A 23,199-nucleotide genomic window follows, 5' to 3' on the forward strand; every position below is an offset into this window, starting at 1 on the left:
TCACCACAGCTCTAATCTGCAGGGCTGTTAATTGGTGATTTTTGGTAACTGGCAACTCTAGTTGAAGGTTTGATCTTTCCTTCCTTGAATGGTCTTTATGAGAGCTAGTTCCATCATGGTGCCTGATGGGTTTTGCAGATGCACTTGTTCTTACAAAAACTGTTCCAGAAAAACTGACTTTTTAAAAAATATATCTTAAAATAACATCTGATTGCTGTTGCTGATGTTCCTACTTAATTACATAATTCCATATGTGCCAATTTATTAGAAATTGGATGATTAGTCCAACGAATTATAATTAGACTAGTACTTAAGTTTAAGTTACTGCCACTAACAATCGTGTTAAATTGTAAAAAAAAATATATATATAAATTTCTTAAAGAGAAATACAAAGTTTGAGCAACAAACAACAGGTTATAAATCCTGTCTATGAGCTACAATAATTATTACAGTGTTGTACTATACTATATATTGGCAACACTAATGGGACAAAACCTAGACAAGACTACACCAGTAAAGAGCTGCTAAAGTACATTTTCAGAGATGGTTCAAAGTAAATAAAAAACACCTGTCATTTTCCATATTACAGTACGTGTGTGGGGGTGTGTTTTTAGCTATTTTAAGCTTAAAATCATGACTAAAATTAAAAATTTTAAGTAATGTTGTGAATATGTTAATGTTGAACATCTAGTTCCTGTTCGAACACTTAATACGGCTAATACTTTTATAACAGAACTCTACGAATGTTTAAAGTTTTAAAAACAATTAGTTTCTTCCTCTTTTTGACTTTAAAGGCTACTACATTAGTGTCTATCAGCGCCTCCAGGGTTTTCTTTATTTCATTCATATCCTGCTTTGTGAAGGAGCTGTGCGGGTGTAGGCTCTGAATCTCCTCCCTCAGCTGAGCAGCCTCACCTGCCGAAGCAGCAATTTGCATTTGACATTCGATACTGTTTTTGAAGTTATAGCCAACGCTAGCAGACTCTCCACATGACTCTCCATTTACTGCTTAGCTTCATTAGAGCCACAGTGGCAAGAAAAATACATGCTAGGTGTCTCACAAACAAGTCCTTGTGTCTGTTACTAGGAAAACAAGATTGGTACTCCCAGAGACACTGTGACCTAAATCTCTAATGGCATAAACGGGGAAAACAAGCAGCTTACTGCTTAAATCATGTCATGCTAAAAAACATCTCACAGACAAAACTAAGCATCTATACACTTCATACAGAAAAAAGTAGCATTTATTTCCATTAAGAAACTTGACTATACAACACAGGTCTTCATAAGAACATATAAATGTTGTATTCAGTACAAAATCAATGAGTGTATCAGTTTTTCAGTTCCAAGTATGCAAGCTCTCACTTACCAGAGAAGCAGAATTGATGCACTGTTATTTTGTTACTGCAGTCTCTTGTCCTTGTCTGTCCTCCGCAAATCCAAAAAGTAATTTCCAGGGCAGCTGAGCCGCTATTTCTCTCCTGTGTGCAAGCATTTTTTGGTTCATATCTTTCTCTCCCTTATTTGATCTCATTTATCATTAGGGCAGTGACTACAAAAGCAGTGCCCTTCATGCACAAATTATAGGAGAGAGAGAGAAAGAGACAAGTGGAATTGAAGGCAAAGCAGTACTGTATATAGAAATATTAGGCAGAATTTGTTTATATGTGCAAGTTAATAAAAATAAACCCACAATCATTGTAATATCTATCTAACGAGAGTTTTGGTATAAATCAATTCATCCACAGTATATCACGCATTCTTAAACTGATTATTTGTTTGTAACAAATGTTTGTATCTGATTGTAAGGTACAGCAGGTTAAAAAAATGACAAAAATAAGATCTTAAGAAGATAAAAACATATAATAATAATAATAATAATAATAATAATAATAATAAACAAGTAAACACTTAAAATCAATCTAGTAAAAGTTTAACTAAAACTGTTACTGGGTTTCGTTTCTCACGCTGATCCGCATACCTTTTCTTTTAATTTTTATTACTAGTAATTACTGAATAATTCCTTTAAAAAATATTTAATATGAAAACTATGCTTTAGCATGCATAAATAACTCAGAATGAATCTGGAATTTTTAATTGATATTAGTTATGTTATTAGTTATTAGTAAGAACCTATCCACTTCCTCGTTAATGCATAATAATGTAAACAATTAACACTGTACCAGTTAAATGTGAATGAAAAATGAAATGAAAAAAAAATTTTAAATAAAATAAAAAAAAAAAAAACCTTAATTGATCTTTCTCAATCATACATCTTTGAAGGAACTGACCGGTTAAAATGTAAAAAAAAAAAAAAAAAATTACAATAAAGAAAATCAGAGTTAAACATCTTATGCAAAATCTAAATAACACAGAAAAGTGTTATTGCATTGTAAAATATGGGCGCCGATCATGTTTCAATATACAAACAACAGGGAAAATTCTTGCTGCCTTTAGGAAATTTGGAAAGTTTCCAATATGCAGATTCATAAAAAAACATGTTTCTTGATAAGGGTATATGTAAATGTAAAGACTTTTTAGTTGTCTTATTTTTTATGAATTTGATTTGGTCGATTTCTAATTAAAAACCTGCTGTAACAAGCATTGATAACCCAATAAATTCCAATCAGTGGGTGTAAATGTTTGGTCTCCACAAGACTTTTTATATATAAATTCTGTAAATTTACCATCAAGACCATAAAATAACAGAGACTCGATGATGATTTTCACATGAAAACATGACTACTTAATTCATCAGATCAGTTTACTTTTTCCCTTCTACTACTTGAGTCTTTTTAAAATGAGCAACTTTTTTACTTTCACTTAAGTACATTTTGGCTGGACCCTGTTAATTAAGTAAGAATTTGACAAAGTCGTTTAACATTTACTAAAGTATCTCTGAAGTTTTTTCCAGCTGCTAGCAAACAGCATAATAACAAAACGGGGTGTTGCAGTGGTTAATAAAATAACTACTCATTAAACACATTTCTAAGTGTTGGACTTTATTATGTGGCCCCCAGAATTACCATTATTATCAACATCACCATCAACATCATGATCATCACACAAATAAGGTTCAGTTCTAGTGGAAGTTTCAGTAGTAACTAGTCTAATCCTACATTCACACTAGCAAGCAACAACGCAACAGATTACCATTCAACATTCAAATTGAGATTTTTACAGTTATATTCTATGCATGTTAGCTATAAATCCAAATGACTGACTTGAGGGGTTCCTTGGACCAATCCTTTAGCACATATGGTGCAAAATGTCTTCAGGTCCCCAACTACAAATTTTAGTTCCTGTTGAATTTCTGATAAGCAAGAATTGAAGCAAACCATGACAAACCTATATGCAAAGCATTATCTTATCAAATCATGTGTATAGAGAAACATGTTTAAAATGTTTGGTTCTATGCAAAAATTACCAATTTTATACTGGTTTGTGTTTTACTAATAAGCTTTAGATGCTACTACTAACTACTACCTTTTTCATTAGAACTAAATAGAACTGCTGGACAGAACATGCCCATAAATGACAACAGTAGCAGTTGCTACATGTCCTTAAGAGACAAACTACAAGCGATATGAGTGACTTATGGCTCGCTAGTGTGAATACAGGGTGATAGCAATCTTGTTGAAAAAAATGCAATCGAGAGTATTGACATCCCAGATTTTGTTGAAGAGTGAATTCCACTCAAATATGCAGGACACTGTTGTACATTCATTTACTCTGTGATGAGCTTCTCAACAGTTAGTCTTCATTCACACCCTTCCCTGCACTGTTTGTAAATCATACAACTTGTGCTTGCTAGTGAGCCTACACTACGTGTAGATGCTGATTTGAGTCAGTAAACCTGGACTCAAGCTGGTTTGTGTCTAATGAAATGTTAATCGTGTAGCTCTGGATCATGACTTGTGTTTTATAGGCATTTGTGTTGTTTTCACTAGTGACAGTCATTAGACATAGAAGTAATCTATATAGATTTTTCATCAACATACTTAAGGGCAGTCTGCTATAAATGGAACAAAAGACAAAAACTGCCATTGTTCAAGCAGCACAGGGAGCAGGTGATGTGAAGAGTGACATATGAGATTTTTTTTTTCAATGATGTTATCTTCTCATTTAACATTATCGTTTTACATTCCTCTAGTCCAGTCCAGCGTATGCAAATCATATATATGTATATGTAACTATGCAAGCCTTAAAAATTATGCTGGATATATGCAGGTTTCTTTTTTTCTTGCAGTACACATGGAGCTGAATAGAAACAACTTTAAGGCCAACGACTGCGGAGTCATGAGCACCAAGCTTTTAAAAAAGTAGTGTAAGCAATTAAAACAACTATGAGGCAATGCAATTGATTGCAGCACAAATACAAAAAGCAACGGACTACCATCAGTCTGCCTGCTCACTTAACAAGTCTTTTCCATCACTCTTTCATTCCCCATTAAATAAAAAATGATCTTTTCCCCTGAGATCTTTCGACTTTGTTTCTATTTGCTCTGATTTTTTTTTAAGGAACTGAACTTCTTTTCTATAGTATAGCTACTGTTATACCTCTAGTGGTGTTTTGCATGAACTACTTAAATTATAAATTGCTAGGTGTGGAATGTCTTCACTAAGTGATCAAGTAAAATGGTCCAAGGTTCCATGTAAAGTACATTACTCCTAGAGTGAAAAGGTACATGGACAATTTTTTTTTTCAGTTTTCATGATGCTGCTGCAAAGTATAAAATAACAGGATACTGATATGTAATCATTCATGCGTATTAGAGTTTTTTTTTTTCTTCTAAAGGGTCGTCCATGTCAACTTGACATGACACAGATTGACCTACATATGTCTCGTTTTTAAACATTTGCTGACGAGTCATTGATCACTGCTGACATAACACATTTTCTCCATCAGGTTTTACCTTACAGTTTAGCCTCTATTTTTCTTGTGTGAACCCTGACCCTGTATCATCTCTTTGATTCACTTACCTGAGTTCCTTCTACATGCAGTCTAAACACACCAGTGCAAACTTTCTAAACTACATTATCTACTGATCCCAGCCATTATCCAGTATCAATATCCCGTCCACCATGACAGCTTTCTTCTCCATGGATGATCAACACAGGAAAGTACAGAGCATCCTGATAGGCTGGGGGCCTGTCTCTCTCCTCTCCTCTGGCCTCGCCATTTTCTATGTCATCTCCCTGCCTCTGTCGTTGTTCCTCGACCTCATTGTTCTCCTCATCTTCTAGAACACCCCTTCTCTCCTCATCAGACCCGCGGAACCCCAGGCCCAGAAATCCACTTCCCTCTTCCCCTCGTCCTGCCAATCCTCCACCAAGACTCCTTGAGTGAAAAAGACAGGTATGACGGTTTCGGGGCCCGTGCAAGCGTCCCAGGGAGAAGCCACTGCGACTCAGAGTCAGTCTTCCTCCTGCTCTAATGGGAAATGAGTTGGCTCCTATAACCATGTTCCCTCTGACCCAGGAGGGCAGAGATGAGCTGCTTGTTGTCCTCCGGCATCGAGGACAGGTCTGGAGGAAGTAGCTGGAGTTGCGTCTCATTTGGGCAGCCATTGCAACAGACAACGGTGTGTTCGGATTGATGTCAAGGTCCATTAACAAGGCCTCTGAGTAGCTGGGCACTATTTGCTGGTTGCAGCGAATGTGCCACTCCAGTTCAGTAATATCCACTGTGTTTACGCGTGATATGACGTGCAAAGTGGGACCTCCAGAGCCATGCTCGAAGCCTGTCTGGTAGTTGTCTCTACTTTCATTTTCATTTGCATCCTCATTCTCACCAAACAGCTTTTCAACATGATAGTGAACATAGGCTGTGCTGTACTCAACCACCACACGGAGAGGCCAGGACAGGAGCAGAGCAGATGCCAGCCAGTAGACGCAGCGGCGTGTGTACCAGGGTGGCCGAGCAGGATCTGGGAATGCCAGCATGTGTTCTCTAAAGTCTACATTCTTTAGATGCATACCCTCACGTGCTTCCATGTAGTCATCCAGACCTTCATTATCCCCAAAGAAGCGTGCTCGCTGTGTAAGGTAGGCAGTCTCTGCACGAGCACTGGCAAAGCTGAAACACTTTGTAAAGCGCAGTCGGGTTACAGGGTGGTCCAGTAAGCCCTGCAGCTCTTTGGACACATCCTTGACACCGTGCCGAGAGTAGTCAAACTCAGAACTGGCGGTGTGCGTGTTGACCCGTTCATGGTATACCTGTGTGGTGGTGTAAGCATCTCCATTGCGATAGCGTGTCACTTGCCTGGTCCGCCGTACATAATGATAACTGATGGCCTTCCACCAGATGCATGGCGTGGCCTGCTGCAGACGCTGAATCCTGTCATACACCTGAGTGATCTCCACTTTAGCCAGGTTGGCTGTTTTTGAGTAGCAATGCCAGCACTCCACCAGGTAGACGACATAAAGCATGGCCAGGAAAGCCACAGGGATGTAGACATATCCATTGGAGCAGGGACTATCATGGTAGAGCCGGGCTCGGTCACCATAGTAGTAGGCAGGACCTTGGTCATCAGAAGCCATGACTGTGATCCGATAGAGAGAGCACCAGCCTAGTGTACCAAAGCAACCGTACATGAGCAGGGTCAGTAGCAGGCACTTCCAATGAGACTCCCGGCACAGAGAACCACTTAGGGACTGCTTGAGAGGACGTTGCTGTAGGTTGGAGATGGGATGGGGTTTGGAGAGGTAGGGATAGACAGTGTGAGGGCCATGTATGTGAATAGAGGGTAATAGTTAGTAGAGATGTGAGTGGGTAAGGATATATAGAGGGTTTGAAGGGGATGGGAATGGAGATGGAGAGAAACAAGAAAGGTGTAGAAATTAATATTAAGTTATGTGAGAAATAAACACAATGTACACTTTATTGAGTGATTCAGTTGTAAAAAGAAATAAAATTTATCCGCATTGAAAATACATGACCAAATGATAAACGGTCTCTAAATTTCTGACACATAGCTCCGACAGTAACTTGGTGAAATGTACTTTTCTCTTCCGCAGTAATTGACTTTGCTTCACCAGTCTCTTGTGGGATGAATACATTTCCTGGCTGCTCGTAACTCAAGCCAAGCCTGCTTTTAACATGCTCTGCATCAGTGTAGAGTGAGAGCACTGAATGCTTTTAGACGCATCGATGCATTATCATAAGAACCCGTGGCTGTCTCTATATAGCCATTTCTTTCACCCTAGTGGTACTTTAGGGTACTGCATGTGCTGCTTTCGAAAGGAACTAACCAACTAAGCTGAAAAAAGTGTGCATTCTCCACTTGGTCCATAACTCATAACTATTATTGAATGCCCATATGGCTTTTTTTTCTTCATGCTCTAACAGTGTCTTCCTCTCTTTAAGAACACACACACACACACACACAAATCTAAACATCACACTAAACGTCAGAGACATGCCCTTGCTGTAAAAGACTGCAGCACTAAAAGGCAATCTACAGTCCCGGAGAGGCTGTGATAGCCTGTGCTTTTCTTGGATGAGGTGCAGAAGTTTAATTGTTCTAGTTTACCAAGGACACGAGTGCAAAATGGTGTTGTGTGCAACAGAATCAATTAGGACATACAGTGCAATTGAATGTTATCTGATTGTTGCACTATCCCATATAAATAGGGTTTGTTTAATTAATTTTTTACTTATCCTATATACTGAATCAATTTTGTCCATGGTAACATTAGATTTTTCCAAATGTAGTAGGGTACATTAAGGAATATGTGTGTATATATCTGTATTCACCCATAAATAGGACATGTTGAACTCAAAGTATCATTCCATAATGATCTCTGAGTGCAAAACAACAGGCTATATTATCATTGATTATTCAATGAGTGGACGCTCTGAAGCGAGTGACTCAAGTACATCATCAAAAAGTAGAATATGGCATTAGAACGGTCAGACAGTAAAAAGGTGCATATGTTGTATAAAAAAAAATTCTCAGAGGCAACAATTATATTCTCTGGTAAACCCTTCTGGAATGTTCTATCATTAGCACTATTTGATTACACCATGGCATAGTGAGTTGGCACAAGCATATAAATAGTGTATATAAATCTGACTACCAGTTCAGGGCCACTCTAATGAGGTAAATTATTTAGCTGCTCTATACAAATCCACTGCCTTGGAAGTTGATGTGAATGCTTTTACATGATGGGCACTAGAGTGCTAAGTGCTTGAGTCAGACAGAGGGAATAAATAAGCATGAGTGCACTGTATGTGTATATGTGTGTTGCCGTGGTATTATTTCACTTTACGAAGAAGACAGCTAAAAAGTCACTGTGTTTTCACAATGCTTTCACAATAAAAAAAGGTCCCCGTGGCTTGACATGATAGTTTGATGGTTTTTCCGATGGACTGTTAAAGTGTAATGTAGGACTCTGGTAGCCTCTGTTGGTGACCTTGTGGTTACAGACTGCGGTCTAATGATTTGGCATAATGCTGCAAATCAGACTGTCAGCAAGGAAAAGAGGAATCACCAGTCCATAGCATTCATGATTATTAGAGCTGGCATATAACATAAATCTTTTGCCTATGAATATAAACTAAAAAGAAAATCCAGAAACAATTTTAATAACTTTCACTAGAGTTTTCTCAGTATGCTGGAGCCATGATTGGACTGGCTGCTTCATATCTGAAATGCTGGTCTCCTTTAATGGCCATGGAAAAATCATGGCAATCATGATTTTTTTTTAATGGCAATCATGGGAAAATTACTCATTCATTTAAAAGTAATTTCATTACAGGTGACAGTTCGACTTGAATACACCCTGTATACAGTACTGTGTTTTAATACAAACTTTTTAAAATATATTTTATGACTTTATTATTGAGTCAGCACAAAAGCATTTCTAATTTTTAAACATCAGTATTACCCCACAAAATTAAAAGCTTCAGAAAAATATTTGCATGCCAGGAAAGAGAGCAGCATATTATATAAGCGACCACTTTTTTGCCGGGTTTTGCATGCAAAAAAGAAGCAGGTGCAACATTCAAAGTGCTTAGCAAAAGTGTGGCTGGTTCTGTAGGAAACTCAGTAAAACGTAGTAGCAAATTTGCTTATAAAACTGAACTAATTGTACCGGAGTCTTAAGGTTCCTCAAAGCATTGTGACATAAAATACTTGCTTCATTAAATTCTGTTTTTTTAAGACATCCTTGCCTTTACAGCATTCATATACATGCTGTTGCAAAATAATACACAGCAAGTAGAGAAAGAAGAAGATAGATGAATTTTCCATTTGGAACCACACCCATGTGCTCTCTATGCAAACAGAGATGAGATGCTAGCAAATGAGCTTCGAAACAAAGACAGCACAGTATGTCAGTGCTGGAATCTGAGTTTCTTTCGCTTTTCTTCATTTAGTAATCAGAAAATACCTATAATATACATATTTTATACAATATAAAAACTGTACCTTTATTTTGTTCATCGCTAACATTAGCAGAGCTAGCAAACGTAGCACACAGACTCTGCACCTAAAGTTTCTGGTTACCATATTTCAGGGGTACTTTAAGCTAAGAGCATAGTATTGTGGAATGAAGGACAAAGCCTTTTTCTCATGTCATAAAATATTCAGTTGATCAGGCACTGGCATTGAAATGAATCTCTCTTCATGACAGAAAGCATAAAATTATCCAGCAGCCAGTCAGGACATACTGAGTTTGTTTGTAAAAGCAATACAGTAAATGAGGAAACTATTAAAGTGTTATAATAAATAAGAAAAGATGCTCTCTTAGATCACTGGATTTCCCACTCAGCATATCATCTATCTCTGTCTTATATGGACACTACACCACAAAAGCCTAAAAGCAAGCACACACCCCAACATGAGTAATATACATCACAGGAGAAGGAGATAACAAAAAAGAATTTAAAATTGAATAGTTTTTAATGGAATTCAGATGAACAGTGTTCATAAGTATTACATAACATTTCTATTAAAAAAAGAAAAAGAAAAAAAAACCCTCAATAATATAATCCTAGACACCCCTCATCCCCTCTCTGTGTCTCCCAGTCTATCGATTACTATGTAATATAATATGGGCGGTTAACTGAGCAAGCATGAGTGTGAGTGAAGGAGTCTCTCCCTAGGTTTAGAGCTTTACATGAAAATCATACAAGATGAACCAATATGACAATTATACCTTTGCCCCAAAATAACTCCCTCTTCACATTTAAATCGATCCCTATGGTTATATTCAGGAAACGTTATGGGAAAGGGTACTTGGGTACTTCTCGATATTACTATTAGGAATTATAAGACTTGCATTTTCAAATTTGACATCCACAGTGCTTCTCTGTCCTTAAAGATTTTAAAAGTATTTTAAAATGCTGACATTAAACCAATAACATTGAAGTTACTAAATAATGTTAGTACTATTTATGAGAGTGAAAAAGACAGACCAATTATGGATGTTAGGAGTGCAGGTTGATTAAAGGAGTGAGAGACAGAGAAATGGTAAGAGAATGAGTAAGCAGACTGTGATGTTAAAAATGACCTCGCTACACTATAAGCACATTTCTTTGCAACATAGTCACATGTTTGAAAGTAAGACGTTAATCACAAAGCCAATATGAAAAAAGGCACATATAACTTGTAACGTTGTAAATGAGAAAATCATAACAATATTTATTTTGTTTATTTACACACATACACACATACCAACACACAGAACAAACCCTTATCCATTAGTTTTTATTTCGCAAATATATCCATTTGTAACAGACTCCAAGCAGACATACTATATGCCAGTACTTACTGTAGCTAAGGTTTTCTCAAAAGCTTGTCTATGTTATGGTCATCAGACATAGGTGCATTACAAGGGTTAGCACTTCTTAATAATGCATGACCCAAAATGAATGAATTGTCCAATCCTTCCAGGAAATGGCTGTTAGACAAACCTACTCAAATCAACATGTCAGTCAGCATGTGCTGGGATCCAATCCAATTTTCAGTCTTAACTACTTGGCTTGCTTTCTTAATTGGCCTTGGGTCACTTGTATGATAATAAAAAGCAATGGACACGTTCAAGTTGTCTTATATCATCCTAAAGATGTTAATATTAGGACTTTCCAGTATTTTGGGGTGTATGCAGGACCGCAGTATTAAAACATTTTGCATTTAGACACCTAATGTAAATATGGAGAATCTGGGACAATCGATGCAGAGCATGTTAAGACAACATTAAATTCAGCAACTACACACAAAGAAAATGTACAGACATGCATTACCTAAAATATTATAGTTGAATTTGGCCACTTAATTACGCACAGGAGGACTTTACGAACAGGAGGACTTTAAATGCAATACGTGAATATTTAAAGTTTCATAAACATTTGCCTGTGCCTGAATGACCTGAATAATAATTTCCGCTCATAAAGCAGACTCTACATGGTGTGCAGATTTGTGGTGAAAAATTATTATCCAGTTATTTGTGGCACTAACAGTGCATAAAAATGTTATGCTTGAAAGAAATCACCTTTTTAACACTTCTAATTTTCTTTACGGTTTCCATGACTACTAAGAAGGTGGTGAAATACCCATAACCCCGCCCCCTTTGTAAACAGGTTATTACTTAAAATCACGTAAACTGGGAGTAAAGCGCTGACCAAAGATTAGGGATCATACGCAATAACATGAGCTACACTGTTATGGCAGACGCATTAGGCAGACTAAACTGATCGATCTGCTGCGTGTACAATACTTCTTGATGAATCATGTATGACTGATATGGAATAACGTCTGCAATCTATATTTGTTTGTTTATCTTTTTGCGTTTTACTCATGCATTCCAGTAAAAGGGTTCATGCATGATCCATTTAACCATATGCATTACTCTAGGACAATACCAATTAGGTATAACAAAAAACAAACAAACAAGCTTTGCATTTAAATTCTGCTTTAAATAAACATTTATGTGCTGTGTAAACTGTTTTAGGAAAAGTATATGTTAGGAAACAATAATGGCGCATCTTCTTAACCTTTATTTTAAAAAATAGCATGGCACAAGTCAGGACTAATTCTTATCCAGCCTAGATGAGCACTTAGATTGCTTACCTCTTCCCGTCCTCCCCCGTTCAGTGTGGGCGCCTCTCCGGTCACCGTCACCCCCTGCATCCTCAGTCGCTGATCTCTTTTTGACTTGCATACATTAGCGTTCTTGGTTTTGCTGTTGTTATTATTGTTGTTGCTGACATGTCCTGTGTCGAGACTGTCCACCGGTCCAGTCTCGGGACCTTCTTGCTCGGATGCGTCTCACCCCATCTGACAAAATGCATGCGCCGTTTCTCCGAAAATAACCTGCCATCCGCGCGGCGGATAAAATGTGACTCTGTCTCCAGCGGGAACGATCGTGTCCTTGCCCTACCTCTCCTTGACTCCGCGGACCCACATCACCAGGCCAAAACCTGCTCGTTTTATTAGGTTAGGAATACTCGGGCATCCCTAAACAAACCATTAGGTCAGGAAATAACAGGTAACAGGTACCGTTACGCCTCACTTCCTCTGTGCTCACAATGTGCACGGCCACAACACGCAGCGGTCGCGCGCCTTACAGAAAATCGCGCGTGCACCCACCTCTCTCTCTCTCTCTCTCTCTCTCGAAGTCTATCTATCTATCTCGACATTCACACTCGTTCCCGTAATGTAATTCCTATTTAAAGTCTTACCTATATTCTCTATACACGAAACCGAATTTCAGACTTTTGGGTTTCCGTCGTCTTCCCCCCTCCCTCCCCTCACACCCCTTAAACTAACTGCGCTTACCTGATCAGTCACGCTCGCCGCGGAGTGACGTCATGCTCACGCCCACTTTTTTCCACGCTATTAAAAAACAGACAAATGACTGACGGACACTTTAGATCAATAGGCTATCAAAGTCAGAAGATAATATTTTAGACCCTATATATATATATATATATATATATATATATATACTGGCCAGTGGTGACCTTTGTGTTTATTCCTATTTTCACAGCAGTGGTAGTACCTCTGGTCAACATTATCATACACAATAGGCAATTTCGAAATGCCAAATACCCTAATGAGATAGCCATATGTTTTTGGGAGGAAACCGGAGTACCTGAAAGAAACAAGCTAGTGGAGAACATGCAGACTCAGTGCACCCTGAGGTGGGAAGTTCCCTGTACTTGATGGGAAAGAGGTTGTAGAAACAGTTAAACGGTTAAAGCTAAAATAAGCTGATCAGCTCTATTGTATTCAGCGAAATTATTATTTCAGGTTGAAGCTCACGTACATGTCTGTCTGTCTTTCTGTAAGTTATTAACTCAAAGAAATAAAAAATTTGTAAGGTTGCGCATCTTATGCCTTGTTTATGCTAAGTTGTACTTCTTTCATCATCAGCCAAATAGACTCCCTGTTCGAAAATCAAAGAATCACAGAGGAAAAAGAAAATTAAGTCATCTTAAAATGACTCCAGCGCGTAAACATTCACTTATACTAATTCAGCACTGCCACTACAGTGTTGAAAATTTTAAGTAATCCCACAAAAATATTTAGTTAAGCTTTTTTTTTAAATATATATATATATCTATTGGTGCAGGTGTTTGTTTACATGGAGCAAGTAAAGTAGATTATTAAATTTTGCACATAACTGTTCATACTGTAACATCACCATTACTAAACATTTTGATTTGCGTGCATAACACTGGAGTCTCAGTCCGGGTATTATCCTTAGACAGGGTGCCAATCCATTAAAGGGCACACACAGACAAACTCACATGCTCATTCACACACTACGGGCCATTTAAAAATGCCAATTAGCCTAATCGGCATGTCTTTGGGAGGAAGGAAACCAGAGCACCCAGAGTAAACCCACCAAAACTGCACGCAGACCTGAGGCAGAATTCGAACCCAGGCCCTGGAGTGCTAACCACTAAGCAACTGTGCTGCACAATTTAGAATCACTTTGATGAAATGAGAAATACTTTTAAAATAATTCTTATGGCTGTACTGTGAAGACGTCACGTGTAATTTGCCCTGTAAATGCAAATGTCTGGGACACTCTATATAACTTGAAAGTATAAAAATAAAAATGTAAGTCTAGATCACCCTGGGTGTTGTTTAGACATGCGGTGGATAAGTAAACAAGGAACATAGAATAACAAAGGACAGGACAAGATTTATTTGATCCTAATAGATTCTTGAAGAGATTTGGCATAACAAACAATCCCATCCTATGTTACATGTGCTTAGTGAAACCTTTGTGAATTTTTAAATGCATCATTGCTGTTATTTAAGGTAAGAATTGCATGGCAAGGCTTTATTTCAAACCCTGTGCTTATTTTCCATGCACATGGCCACACCTTACAGTGATACTCTTTTTGTGCACATATTAAATAATAGATGGCTTGCGCATTTATTGGACAGAAATACACTGCCCTGGTTAAAAAGTAGTTGCTGTTTCAGAAGGGTCAATTAATGGCCTGTATCAAACAATGAAGGCTTAAAAATGACTAGAATCAGGCCAAGAACTGTCCAAACATTATTAAAACCTGGAAGGGTGGTGTTAAATAGCTAAAATAATAAATCAGTGTGATCTGAGATAACTTGAAGTTGCATCATAAAAAAGAAAAAAAGCAATAGCAATTACAGCTATGTTTGATGGTGAAAATAGGAACATTTCCACTGACAGTCCAATGAGAACTTGAGTGACCATAAGTAAAGCACATGGTAATGAGCCTAATTGTTGAAGAAGAAGAAAAAACAGGCTACATTTTATAGGAAGCATTAAGATTGGCCTGTGGAGCAATAAAAAAAAGGTTATGTGGTTTGATGAGTCCAGATTGCCCCTATTTTAGAGGGATATAGGAATGTACAGCTGCTATAAAGTCTCTGGAGAAAATATAATGATCGGAGGTTGCTTCAGTTCATGAGGTCTAGGCTCAACAACATTATGTGGCAATAAATAAAGTCAATATTTTAATAAAATGAAGTCAGCTGATGAGCTGATTCTACTGAAGGGCCATCATTGGATTTTTTTATTCCCTGATGGCAAAGAGAGCTGAGGGAGCATGAGCAATCATTTTCACACAAGAACTGACCACTACATTGTGCACCATAATCAAAGCTAAAATCAGTAAAATGATTTTAAAATTACATTTTTCTTGGCTGGGTAATGTACGTCATAAAAAAAATTAAAAAAAATTCTCATAAATCACAGTTGGTTTTCAGGCAGTTGGTCACACCTGGTCAGATGTGATCAGGAGCTCTGTGTATCTATTACTGTATGTTTTTAGTTGCAGAAATGTATGCCTGAAACACATCTATAGATGGCGCCATGTCCTGAATTACAGACCCTGGGTTATTTTGTCAGTAATTCAACAACAGCATACACTGACCAGCTAAAAGAAAGTCACCACCTGATTTAACTTCAGCAAGTAGCTTAACTGGATAATTGCTGCAGTGAGTAATATAGTTCAGGTGGCAACAAGTTATTTAACTCTCAGCTGATCTACTCATTTCTTACACAACCATGTCCTGTGGCCATGACAAACATGTTACTCTGTTTAACAAGGGTCAAATTATTGCTCTGCATCAAGAAGGAAAACAACTAAAAAGATTGCTGAAACTACTAAAATTGGGTTAAGAACTGTAAAAGGCATTATTAAAAACTAGAGAGATAGAGGGGAGCCATCATAATTAAGGAGGAAAAAAAAAAAAAAACATCCTAAATGAGCATGACAGAATGTTATATACACGCTTAGTGAAATCAAATGAAAAAAAAAATTGTAGAACCCATGGCCATGTTGCACAATGCACAGAGAACACACAGGTTTGGGACTAAACAGCTGTGTAGCAGTGAGGCTAATCAGAAAAACGTTGTGTGGTCTGATGAGTCCAGATTTACCCTGTTCCAGAGTGAAGGAAGCAGTGATGGTATATGCCAACAACAACAAAAAATCGATTGATTTCTATTTCACTGATGGAACAGGCTTATTTCTAGATGATGATGCCAGGATTCCTTGGGTTCAAACTTTAAAAGAGTCATTCAAGGAGCATCATTTTAACCCACTGAACATCTTTGTGATGTGCTGGAGAAGACATCCAGCACATCCTACATTGGTTCTTACCTCCCATCATCAACACAATATTTTAAAGAGAAATGAATACTGTATGACTCCGGACAGAAATACATGTGACATTGGATAAGCTTATCAAAATGATGCCACTGCCATAGTCAAAGCAAAAAGCAGTGTATGTCAGTGTTTGCAGTAGCAAACCCTATGGGAATAATCATCTGGTAATAACTATTCATCATTTTGCTATCTGGTCATTTACTCTCCTAAAGTGACCTTATGACAAGTTTTGTATGTTGCAAAATAAAAAGAGATCACATTTTATTACTCAAAAAGATTCAAAACAATCCCCAAACATTCAAGTAAAGTATGAACTAAAGGCACAAAATATGCATTAGAGTCCTCTACAGCTCTAATAAGCTGATTTCATCCGTGCTACCACAAATATAATTTAAGAGTGTGCAAGTATGTAATATACAATATTAAGTATGAAATATTTTCCTTTTCTGTGAACATTAAGGATTACAAGTAAAATACAATATCCTATGTCTACTTATCCATAGTGTAATTGTCGTACAATGTATTTTTTTCTTAATATGAAAGGAATACAGTCTATATTCTAATTACACATAAAACACACTGAAAAGCATTTATTCACATATCCCAAATAGGAAGGAAATTAGAAGGTTGTCAGAGCACGAAGTACTATTTTTTGGTGCAAGTGTTGGTTAAAGGCTTTGCTCAGCAGAAAGCATTTGGCGGTGCTAGTATATAAAGTCTCAGTGGTCTGATCTTAAGCATACTTATTGATTTGAAATCATGAACTGGTGATTTTTTAAGTTAATGCATAATTTTAGCATTCCTTAAACACAACAATCGGCATCGCTTAATGAGTGAGGAGAACAAGGAGACACACTTCCTCCCCGGTCTTGCGCCTTCCTTCTCCTGTTTTTGGATTTGGCTTTGATAATCATGCTGTTGGGATGTTTGACTTGGATGTGGCTGTGCAGGCTGTCCTGTGTCTGAGCGGTCACGCCACACTCTTCACATACATACAGCTTGTCCCTGCGTTCCTTGTAGGCATACTGTTGAAAAACACCATGAACTTTCTTTAGGTGAGCCTCCAGGGAGCAGCGTTGCGTGAAGGCTTTTTCACAGACAGTGCACTTAAACGGCCGTACACCTGCATAAGAAATTGTTTGGTTTAATAAGATGTGACAGAAAGAAGGGAAGAGAAGAAAGGATGGTGACATGTGATGACCAGCTCACCTGTATGAGTACGCACATGCCTCTTGAGGTCAAAAGTGTCATTGAAACCTTTCTCGCAGTATTCACACGAGTACCTCTTAAAGTCGCTGTGAGTCCTTAAATGACGTTTCATTACTCGGGCAAGACAGAAAGTCTTATGGCATACTGGGCAGAAAAAAGGGGATCCGATTGGGGTTTTTGAGAGATTCACGGCTTCATTTTCCATCTTGGTCATCTGTATAAATGATGGAATCAAAAGAGATGTCCAAATAATTTAGAATTGAACAAGACCTTCACTATAAGCATATTGTAAATAAAATGTTTCACCAAAGGTGAAATTTAGGTTGAGACTACACACTGTACAACTATAGCACTTATGCTGTATGTAATATCAGTAAAAACATTGCACCAAATTAATTGTGGCAAAGAAAATAGAGAACACATCTACTGTAAGTTGTGGCAACATGTCCACCATAAGAATCCTAATTAATTCCTCCAAAATGTAATTAATCTGACCTTATTTTTGGAGTAGATAAAAGGAGTTCGGTGAGAGCTTGACTCCTGAATGGCAGAGCAGGACAGCTGAGTATTCGAGCTGTGAGATTGAATGTGCATGTGTGTGGTCTTGCTCTGTGTGGTGGAGGGACAGATGGGCAGCTCAGCAGGGCTCTGCTCACACTCTTCATGGCCATGAGCAGAGATGAAAGACACTGGAAGGCAAGCAAAATTGGCCTATTACATCATCCAGTTAAATAAATTATAACATTTCCACTAATGGGTCAGGACCATGTTGTGTTTAGTTAGCTGAACACTCTTTCTCCTATATACTCAGTAAAGCTTGTGGTTATTTGATAATTAAAATTAGGAGCATAGAAATAGCCAAACAAGACCTAAGCTGGACACCCTTTAGTACATCACTAAGCTTTACATGATAAGTGTGGTCCATACTGATGTAATGCCTATGCATGGAATTTCAAAGGAAAAAGACTCATGGCTATTTTCAACACTCTTTATGTTGTAAAGTTGTATATTAAAAAAATACTTTAAATAGCCCTTTACAAAAGTTGTTGTTAAAGAGAAATTAATGGACTCTTTTCTGTAAAAATTCTTCATGTTATTCTGATACTGAAAATTAACAGACATCAGAATATTTTTTTTGTCATTGTAACAATTACAATGAAATTAGGTGCAATCCCTGCCTCAGAGTGACATGCAAACAATGAAAACAAATATATAATAAGGGGAAAAAGAAAAAAAAAAAATCGATAAATAAAATAAATACCAAATACCAAAATATAGTATCAAACTCAATCTGCATAAAACTGCATAATATATTATTGCACATAAAATTATGATGAGATCTAGCTGAAATAAAATTAATTGTTATTCAATGCCCTAATGGCAACAGACATACTTGTGTCAAGTAAAATGTAGGTCAAGTTAAACATAAGTGAAACATCCATCATCTATATTGCTGAGCCTTTATCAAGAGACTTGGGGCACAGAGTGGGCTACACCTGGGAAGGGGTGCCAACTCATCACAAGGCCAATAACCAAGCATAGCAAAAACATGCAAACTTTATGTACACGAGATGAGATTTGAACCCTTATCCATGCAGGTGAAACAACTGTCCTTAATACTAAGTCACCATACAACTTAACATAATTAACCAATGGAAAATTGTAAACTATACTTCCTGGCTAAAAAAAAAAAAATTTAGAAAGATGAAATTATTCACCTGCATCACCTTAAGCAACTAAGGAGAATTGCTGAAATTACTGAAATTTGGTTAAGATCTGGTCAACCAAAAAGGTTGGGGCATATATATATAGGTCAGGTCTAGGCTCAGCGAAGTTAGGGGCAATAAAAATAAGTGAGCTGATGACCTGAATGTACTGAGTGACCAGGTTATCTTATTATTGCATTTTTCATCTGATGGTCTGATTATTTGGACTGCATATACAATCAGAAACAATTATTTTACTATGGGACAATTTTACCATTTTTTACCTCCCTTCCTGGGACTGTTTTCCCAGTGCATTCCTTCCGCAAGTATTTTTTTTCTACTTTTCCAACATTCTTTTCTAGATAGTTGTTTGCACTAGTTTCTTACAACCAATACTGGCCTGTTGTCATGTCTAGTTAGTGTGACCAATTTTGTTTATTTATTGTATAAATGCATACCAATCTCTCTTTTTTCATGTTGTAATGTGCACTGTGCTAACTGTTGTGTGTCACTCAAAGTCTTAATAAAACATTTCATTCGAAATTACACAAGTTATACAGTGGAATGTCCAGAAAACCCACTTGACTTTATTATAGATAGTAGTTCTAGATGTGTTGATTCTTTCAGGATAACTTGAATGCTCAGCAAGACTTGTGGGCATTTAGATTAGAAGTTGTATAAGTAAGACTAATAAAGCTATAAATGATTAGAATTGCACCCTGAATGGCAGTTCTTGCAGAGCAGGTTGAAGTCAAGGGCCAAAATCACATTCTATGATCTCCTGTTAATAAACAAGATCCCTAAACTCTGCAACAACATGGATCAGTTCATTCACCGCACGGCTTATCTTAAAAGTCTTAAGAGTGAATTAGTAAACATAATAGCATATAAAAACAAGTTAAGTGTTAATATTTGCATCGTGAACGACACTCACCTGGTGTGTACATGTCTCCTCGGACACAGTCAGGTACTTCGTTCCAGTTTCTTTTCCCGGAAGTGGTGCTCGTCTTTTTAACCAGAAACGCTCGTGGCATTTTTCTTTCTGTTTTACGGTTTTTCCCCCTTAAAAGTCTTTTGGTTTTAATTTTGCGAATCGTTATACTTACTTTTCATCTGTTCCTTGTTGAATATAATTACTTTTAAACCTCTTTCAAACTGTCGTTTTTAGTGAACGTCACTTTTAGCTCACGCGCCCAACAATTCATCCACCTAAGAACAGGTAAGTCTCACGCATGCGCGGTAATGTAACGGTTCAACTCGCATAAAAAAAACAACACCACTTTATATTCCTCCTTTTTTCGCCGAAAATTTAGATATCTTCATACACTGTATAAAATATTAAGCCATTTAAAATAGATTTAGTGCCGACAAACCAACTCGAAGCTAGGCTAGACTCGAACCTTTATGAAGTTGAATTGTTTGTCTCATGGGTGTGGACATGCTTAGAGTAATTACTAGGACACTAGGCTTTGTTGGTGGAGTGAAATAAGAGTCGGTGGGCCTGGGGGTGTGGAAGGTTGAGATGGGGGTGCAGGTCCCATTGCTTACATATATTCAACAATTGACATTTATGTGTGGTCTTTTTATGTTTTTATACTGTTCACATCAGTGTTCCAGTTGTAACTTTCTAAAAAATTAACATAGAACAAAGTTTAATGCAAAGACTTACATTAAACACATAACTAACTAATTATGTTCATTTGGGCCATATGGACTATGAATTTTCAGAAAAAAATTCCCTCTTTGCAAGTTCACAACACTTATAAGGTTAGTTATTAGGCTTAGTGTCCACTTTCTGGGTTGAGTTAGTTTTTCATGTCTGATGTATTGCATTTCTGTATTCTATGTTATTACTTTATGTATATATTTTTTCTATTTATTATAAGTTGTTATATTGTTTTATTTTGGATGATTGTTGTTGTTGGTCTTTTGGGTGCTCCCGTCAAGGAGTCACCACAGCGGGCCATCTGATCCGCACACAACTTGGCACAGGTTTTACGCTGGGTGCCCTTCCTGATCCCAACTTTACCCAGGCTTGGGACCAGCCCTCATTCAATGGCTGGATTTTTGGGCATTGGGTTGGAATTGAGCCCAGGAATTCTGCATGGTGGGTGAGAAACCTACCACGGAGCCACCAATACCTGTTTAATTTGACGTGACTGCAAATCAGTTTTTAACTTTGAGTTTTCTTCTCTAAATGATTTATTTTCCCAAGGTCTATTTTTTCCACACATATTTACATAAATAGCTCTGTATGCAAATAAGAAGGGATTCATTGTTTGTGTTAAGATCTGATAAGGGGTATTCAGGTAGAACAATGGGCCCCACTAACGGCTCCAAAAGCAAACACACACACGCTCACACATGCACACACACACCCACACACACCCACACAAACACACACACACCCACACACACACACACAAACACGCACACACACACGCGCACACACACACACACACAGAGCTTTCTTAGGTGTTTTTGTACTAAAAAACAGAGTAGGATCGCTCCTTTTCAGTGGCTGGCCCTAAACTCTGGAACACCATTCCACCTGAGTCACGTAACATTACAGACCTCCCTTCGTTTAAAACAAAAATAAAGACTCATTTATTTAGACTGGCTTTTAATATTTTATAATTTTATGTTTTTTAAAAATAATTTTATTATTTTGTATTTTATTGTTATTGTCATTATTATTATTATTATTATTAATACTATTATTAATATATTTTAATATTTTTCATTTATTTATTTATAATTATGTGTTGTATTTTGTTTTTTTATTTTATATTTCTATTTTTATTGCCACTTTATTGTCATTTTTAGTGCTGTGAAGCATTTTGTTTAACTTAGGTTGCTGTAAATCCAATCCATCGCAGGGCACACCCACACACCCACACCAATTAGCCTAACCTGCATATCTTTGGACCGTGGGAGGAAACCGAAGTACCCGTAGAAAACCCACCAAGGACAGGGAGAACATGCAAACTCCATGCACACAGAGACAGGAATCGAACCTGGACCTTGGAGGTGCAAGGTAATAATTTAATGAAAGTTTAAATTCATGTATTTCCAGGTGTTACTTATGTACCTTTTTCATCTACTTTACACATAGACGAAGTAATATTATGTAATCAGAGTGGTAAATGTATTTGAATTAAAGGTTTTTATACATAGAATGGAAAATGCAGGGCGCGGTCTAATACTGTATAGATCTGCAGAAATCTGATTTTTCCATGGTGAAAAAATGACATAGCCAATTTGGCTCCAGGCTGCACCATGGCTTAGTGGTTAGCATTGTTGCCTTGCACCTCCAGGATCTGGGTTTGATTGCTGCCTCGGGTCTGGGTGCATGTAGTTTGCATGTTCTCCCTGTGCTTGGTGGGTTTTCCCCCTCCAAAGAAATGCAGATTAGGCTAATTGGTGTACCCACATTGCCCGTAGTGTGGGTATGTGCGTGTGCCCTGTGATGGATTGGCACCCTGTCCAGGGTATACTTCTGCCCTGGTACACCAGTGTTCTGAGATAGGCTCCAGGCCCCTGCGATGTATACAGGTAAAGTAGAAAGATGATGAGTGAGTGATTTGGCCCCATTTTGCTCTATAGTTAGTTATTATGTAAAGATGCTTTTTGGCTTACATTTTACCTCAAAGAATCAAATTAAATTGTATACAATAAATAATTACAATATTTATTATATATACAGTGTGTATATATATATATATATATATATATATATATATATATATATATATACAGTATATGGCATACATACTGTATTAATGTGACTAGAGGTCATTTTTATATTGAAGTTAGAAACATCAGATCAAAAAGAACAAGATGCAAGCAAACTGTAGAAGGTTCTGTAAGTAAATGATGTAAAGTGGCATCAACATTTTGAACATATATTTTTTAATAATATTAAAATAGTTTATAAATCAGAGGTGTTTGAAAGATTATGAAAGATAATTTTTACAGTTTTTCCTATTTCGTGTACATGCTGCAACTCGTACATATTTTGCAATACAAATGTCATTTTTATATTCCTGGGTCTTCAAAACTGTGTCTGTTTTAGGGCCAATAAACATTACGTTTGTCGAAATCAAATTCTGTGAATAAGTCACTAAGGGGCATGACGTAATCAAATTACAAAGACAACTGTAGTTT

General features: G+C 37.2%; 2 protein-coding genes across 2 annotated transcripts; both read right to left on the bottom strand.

Moving 5' to 3' along the window:
• Positions 1–2,710: 2,710 nt before the first annotated feature.
• LOC128507774 (transmembrane protein 151A) lies at positions 2,711–12,599 on the bottom strand. Its single transcript, XM_053478869.1, has 2 exons — positions 12,078–12,599; positions 2,711–6,675 (listed from the first exon to the last, which is right to left on the bottom strand). The coding sequence occupies exons 1-2, from the start codon at positions 12,135–12,137 to the stop codon at positions 5,059–5,061; spliced, it is 1,677 nt and encodes a 558-aa protein (XP_053334844.1). The 5' UTR covers positions 12,138–12,599; the 3' UTR covers positions 2,711–5,058.
• Positions 12,600–16,360: 3,761 nt separating this feature from the next.
• Positions 16,361–20,240, bottom strand: ovol1b (ovo-like zinc finger 1b). The gene is made up of 4 exons (XM_053479040.1): positions 19,967–20,240; positions 17,822–18,015; positions 17,327–17,540; positions 16,361–17,240 (listed from the first exon to the last, which is right to left on the bottom strand). Exons 1-4 carry the CDS (start codon positions 20,064–20,066, stop codon positions 16,921–16,923), a joined length of 828 nt encoding a protein of 275 aa, XP_053335015.1. The 5' UTR covers positions 20,067–20,240; the 3' UTR covers positions 16,361–16,920.
• Positions 20,241–23,199: the final 2,959 nt, after the last annotated feature.

This window comes from Clarias gariepinus, chromosome 19 (genome assembly GCF_024256425.1).
Source record: "Clarias gariepinus isolate MV-2021 ecotype Netherlands chromosome 19, CGAR_prim_01v2, whole genome shotgun sequence".
Classification (NCBI taxonomy): Eukaryota; Metazoa; Chordata; class Actinopteri; order Siluriformes; family Clariidae; genus Clarias; species Clarias gariepinus.

Bases quoted from the DNA above. Each gene is read 5' to 3' on its own strand.
- LOC128507774 (XM_053478869.1), bottom strand. From the start codon at position 12,137: ATGCAGGGGGTGACGGTGACCGGAGAGGCGCCCACACTGAACGGGGGA. The intron at 6,676-12,077 runs GTAAGCAATCTA...TCCAACCTACAG, and splicing joins ACGGGGGAGGACGGGAAGAG to CAACGTCCTCTCAAGCAGTC.
- ovol1b (XM_053479040.1), bottom strand. From the start codon at position 20,066: ATGCCACGAGCGTTTCTGGTTAAAAAGACGAGCACCACTTCCGGGAAA. The intron at 18,016-19,966 runs GTGAGTGTCGTT...CTTGCCTTCCAG, and splicing joins AGGAGACATGTACACACCAG to TGTCTTTCATCTCTGCTCAT. The intron at 17,541-17,821 runs GTCAGATTAATT...TCATTTATACAG, and splicing joins TTATCTACTCCAAAAATAAG to ATGACCAAGATGGAAAATGA.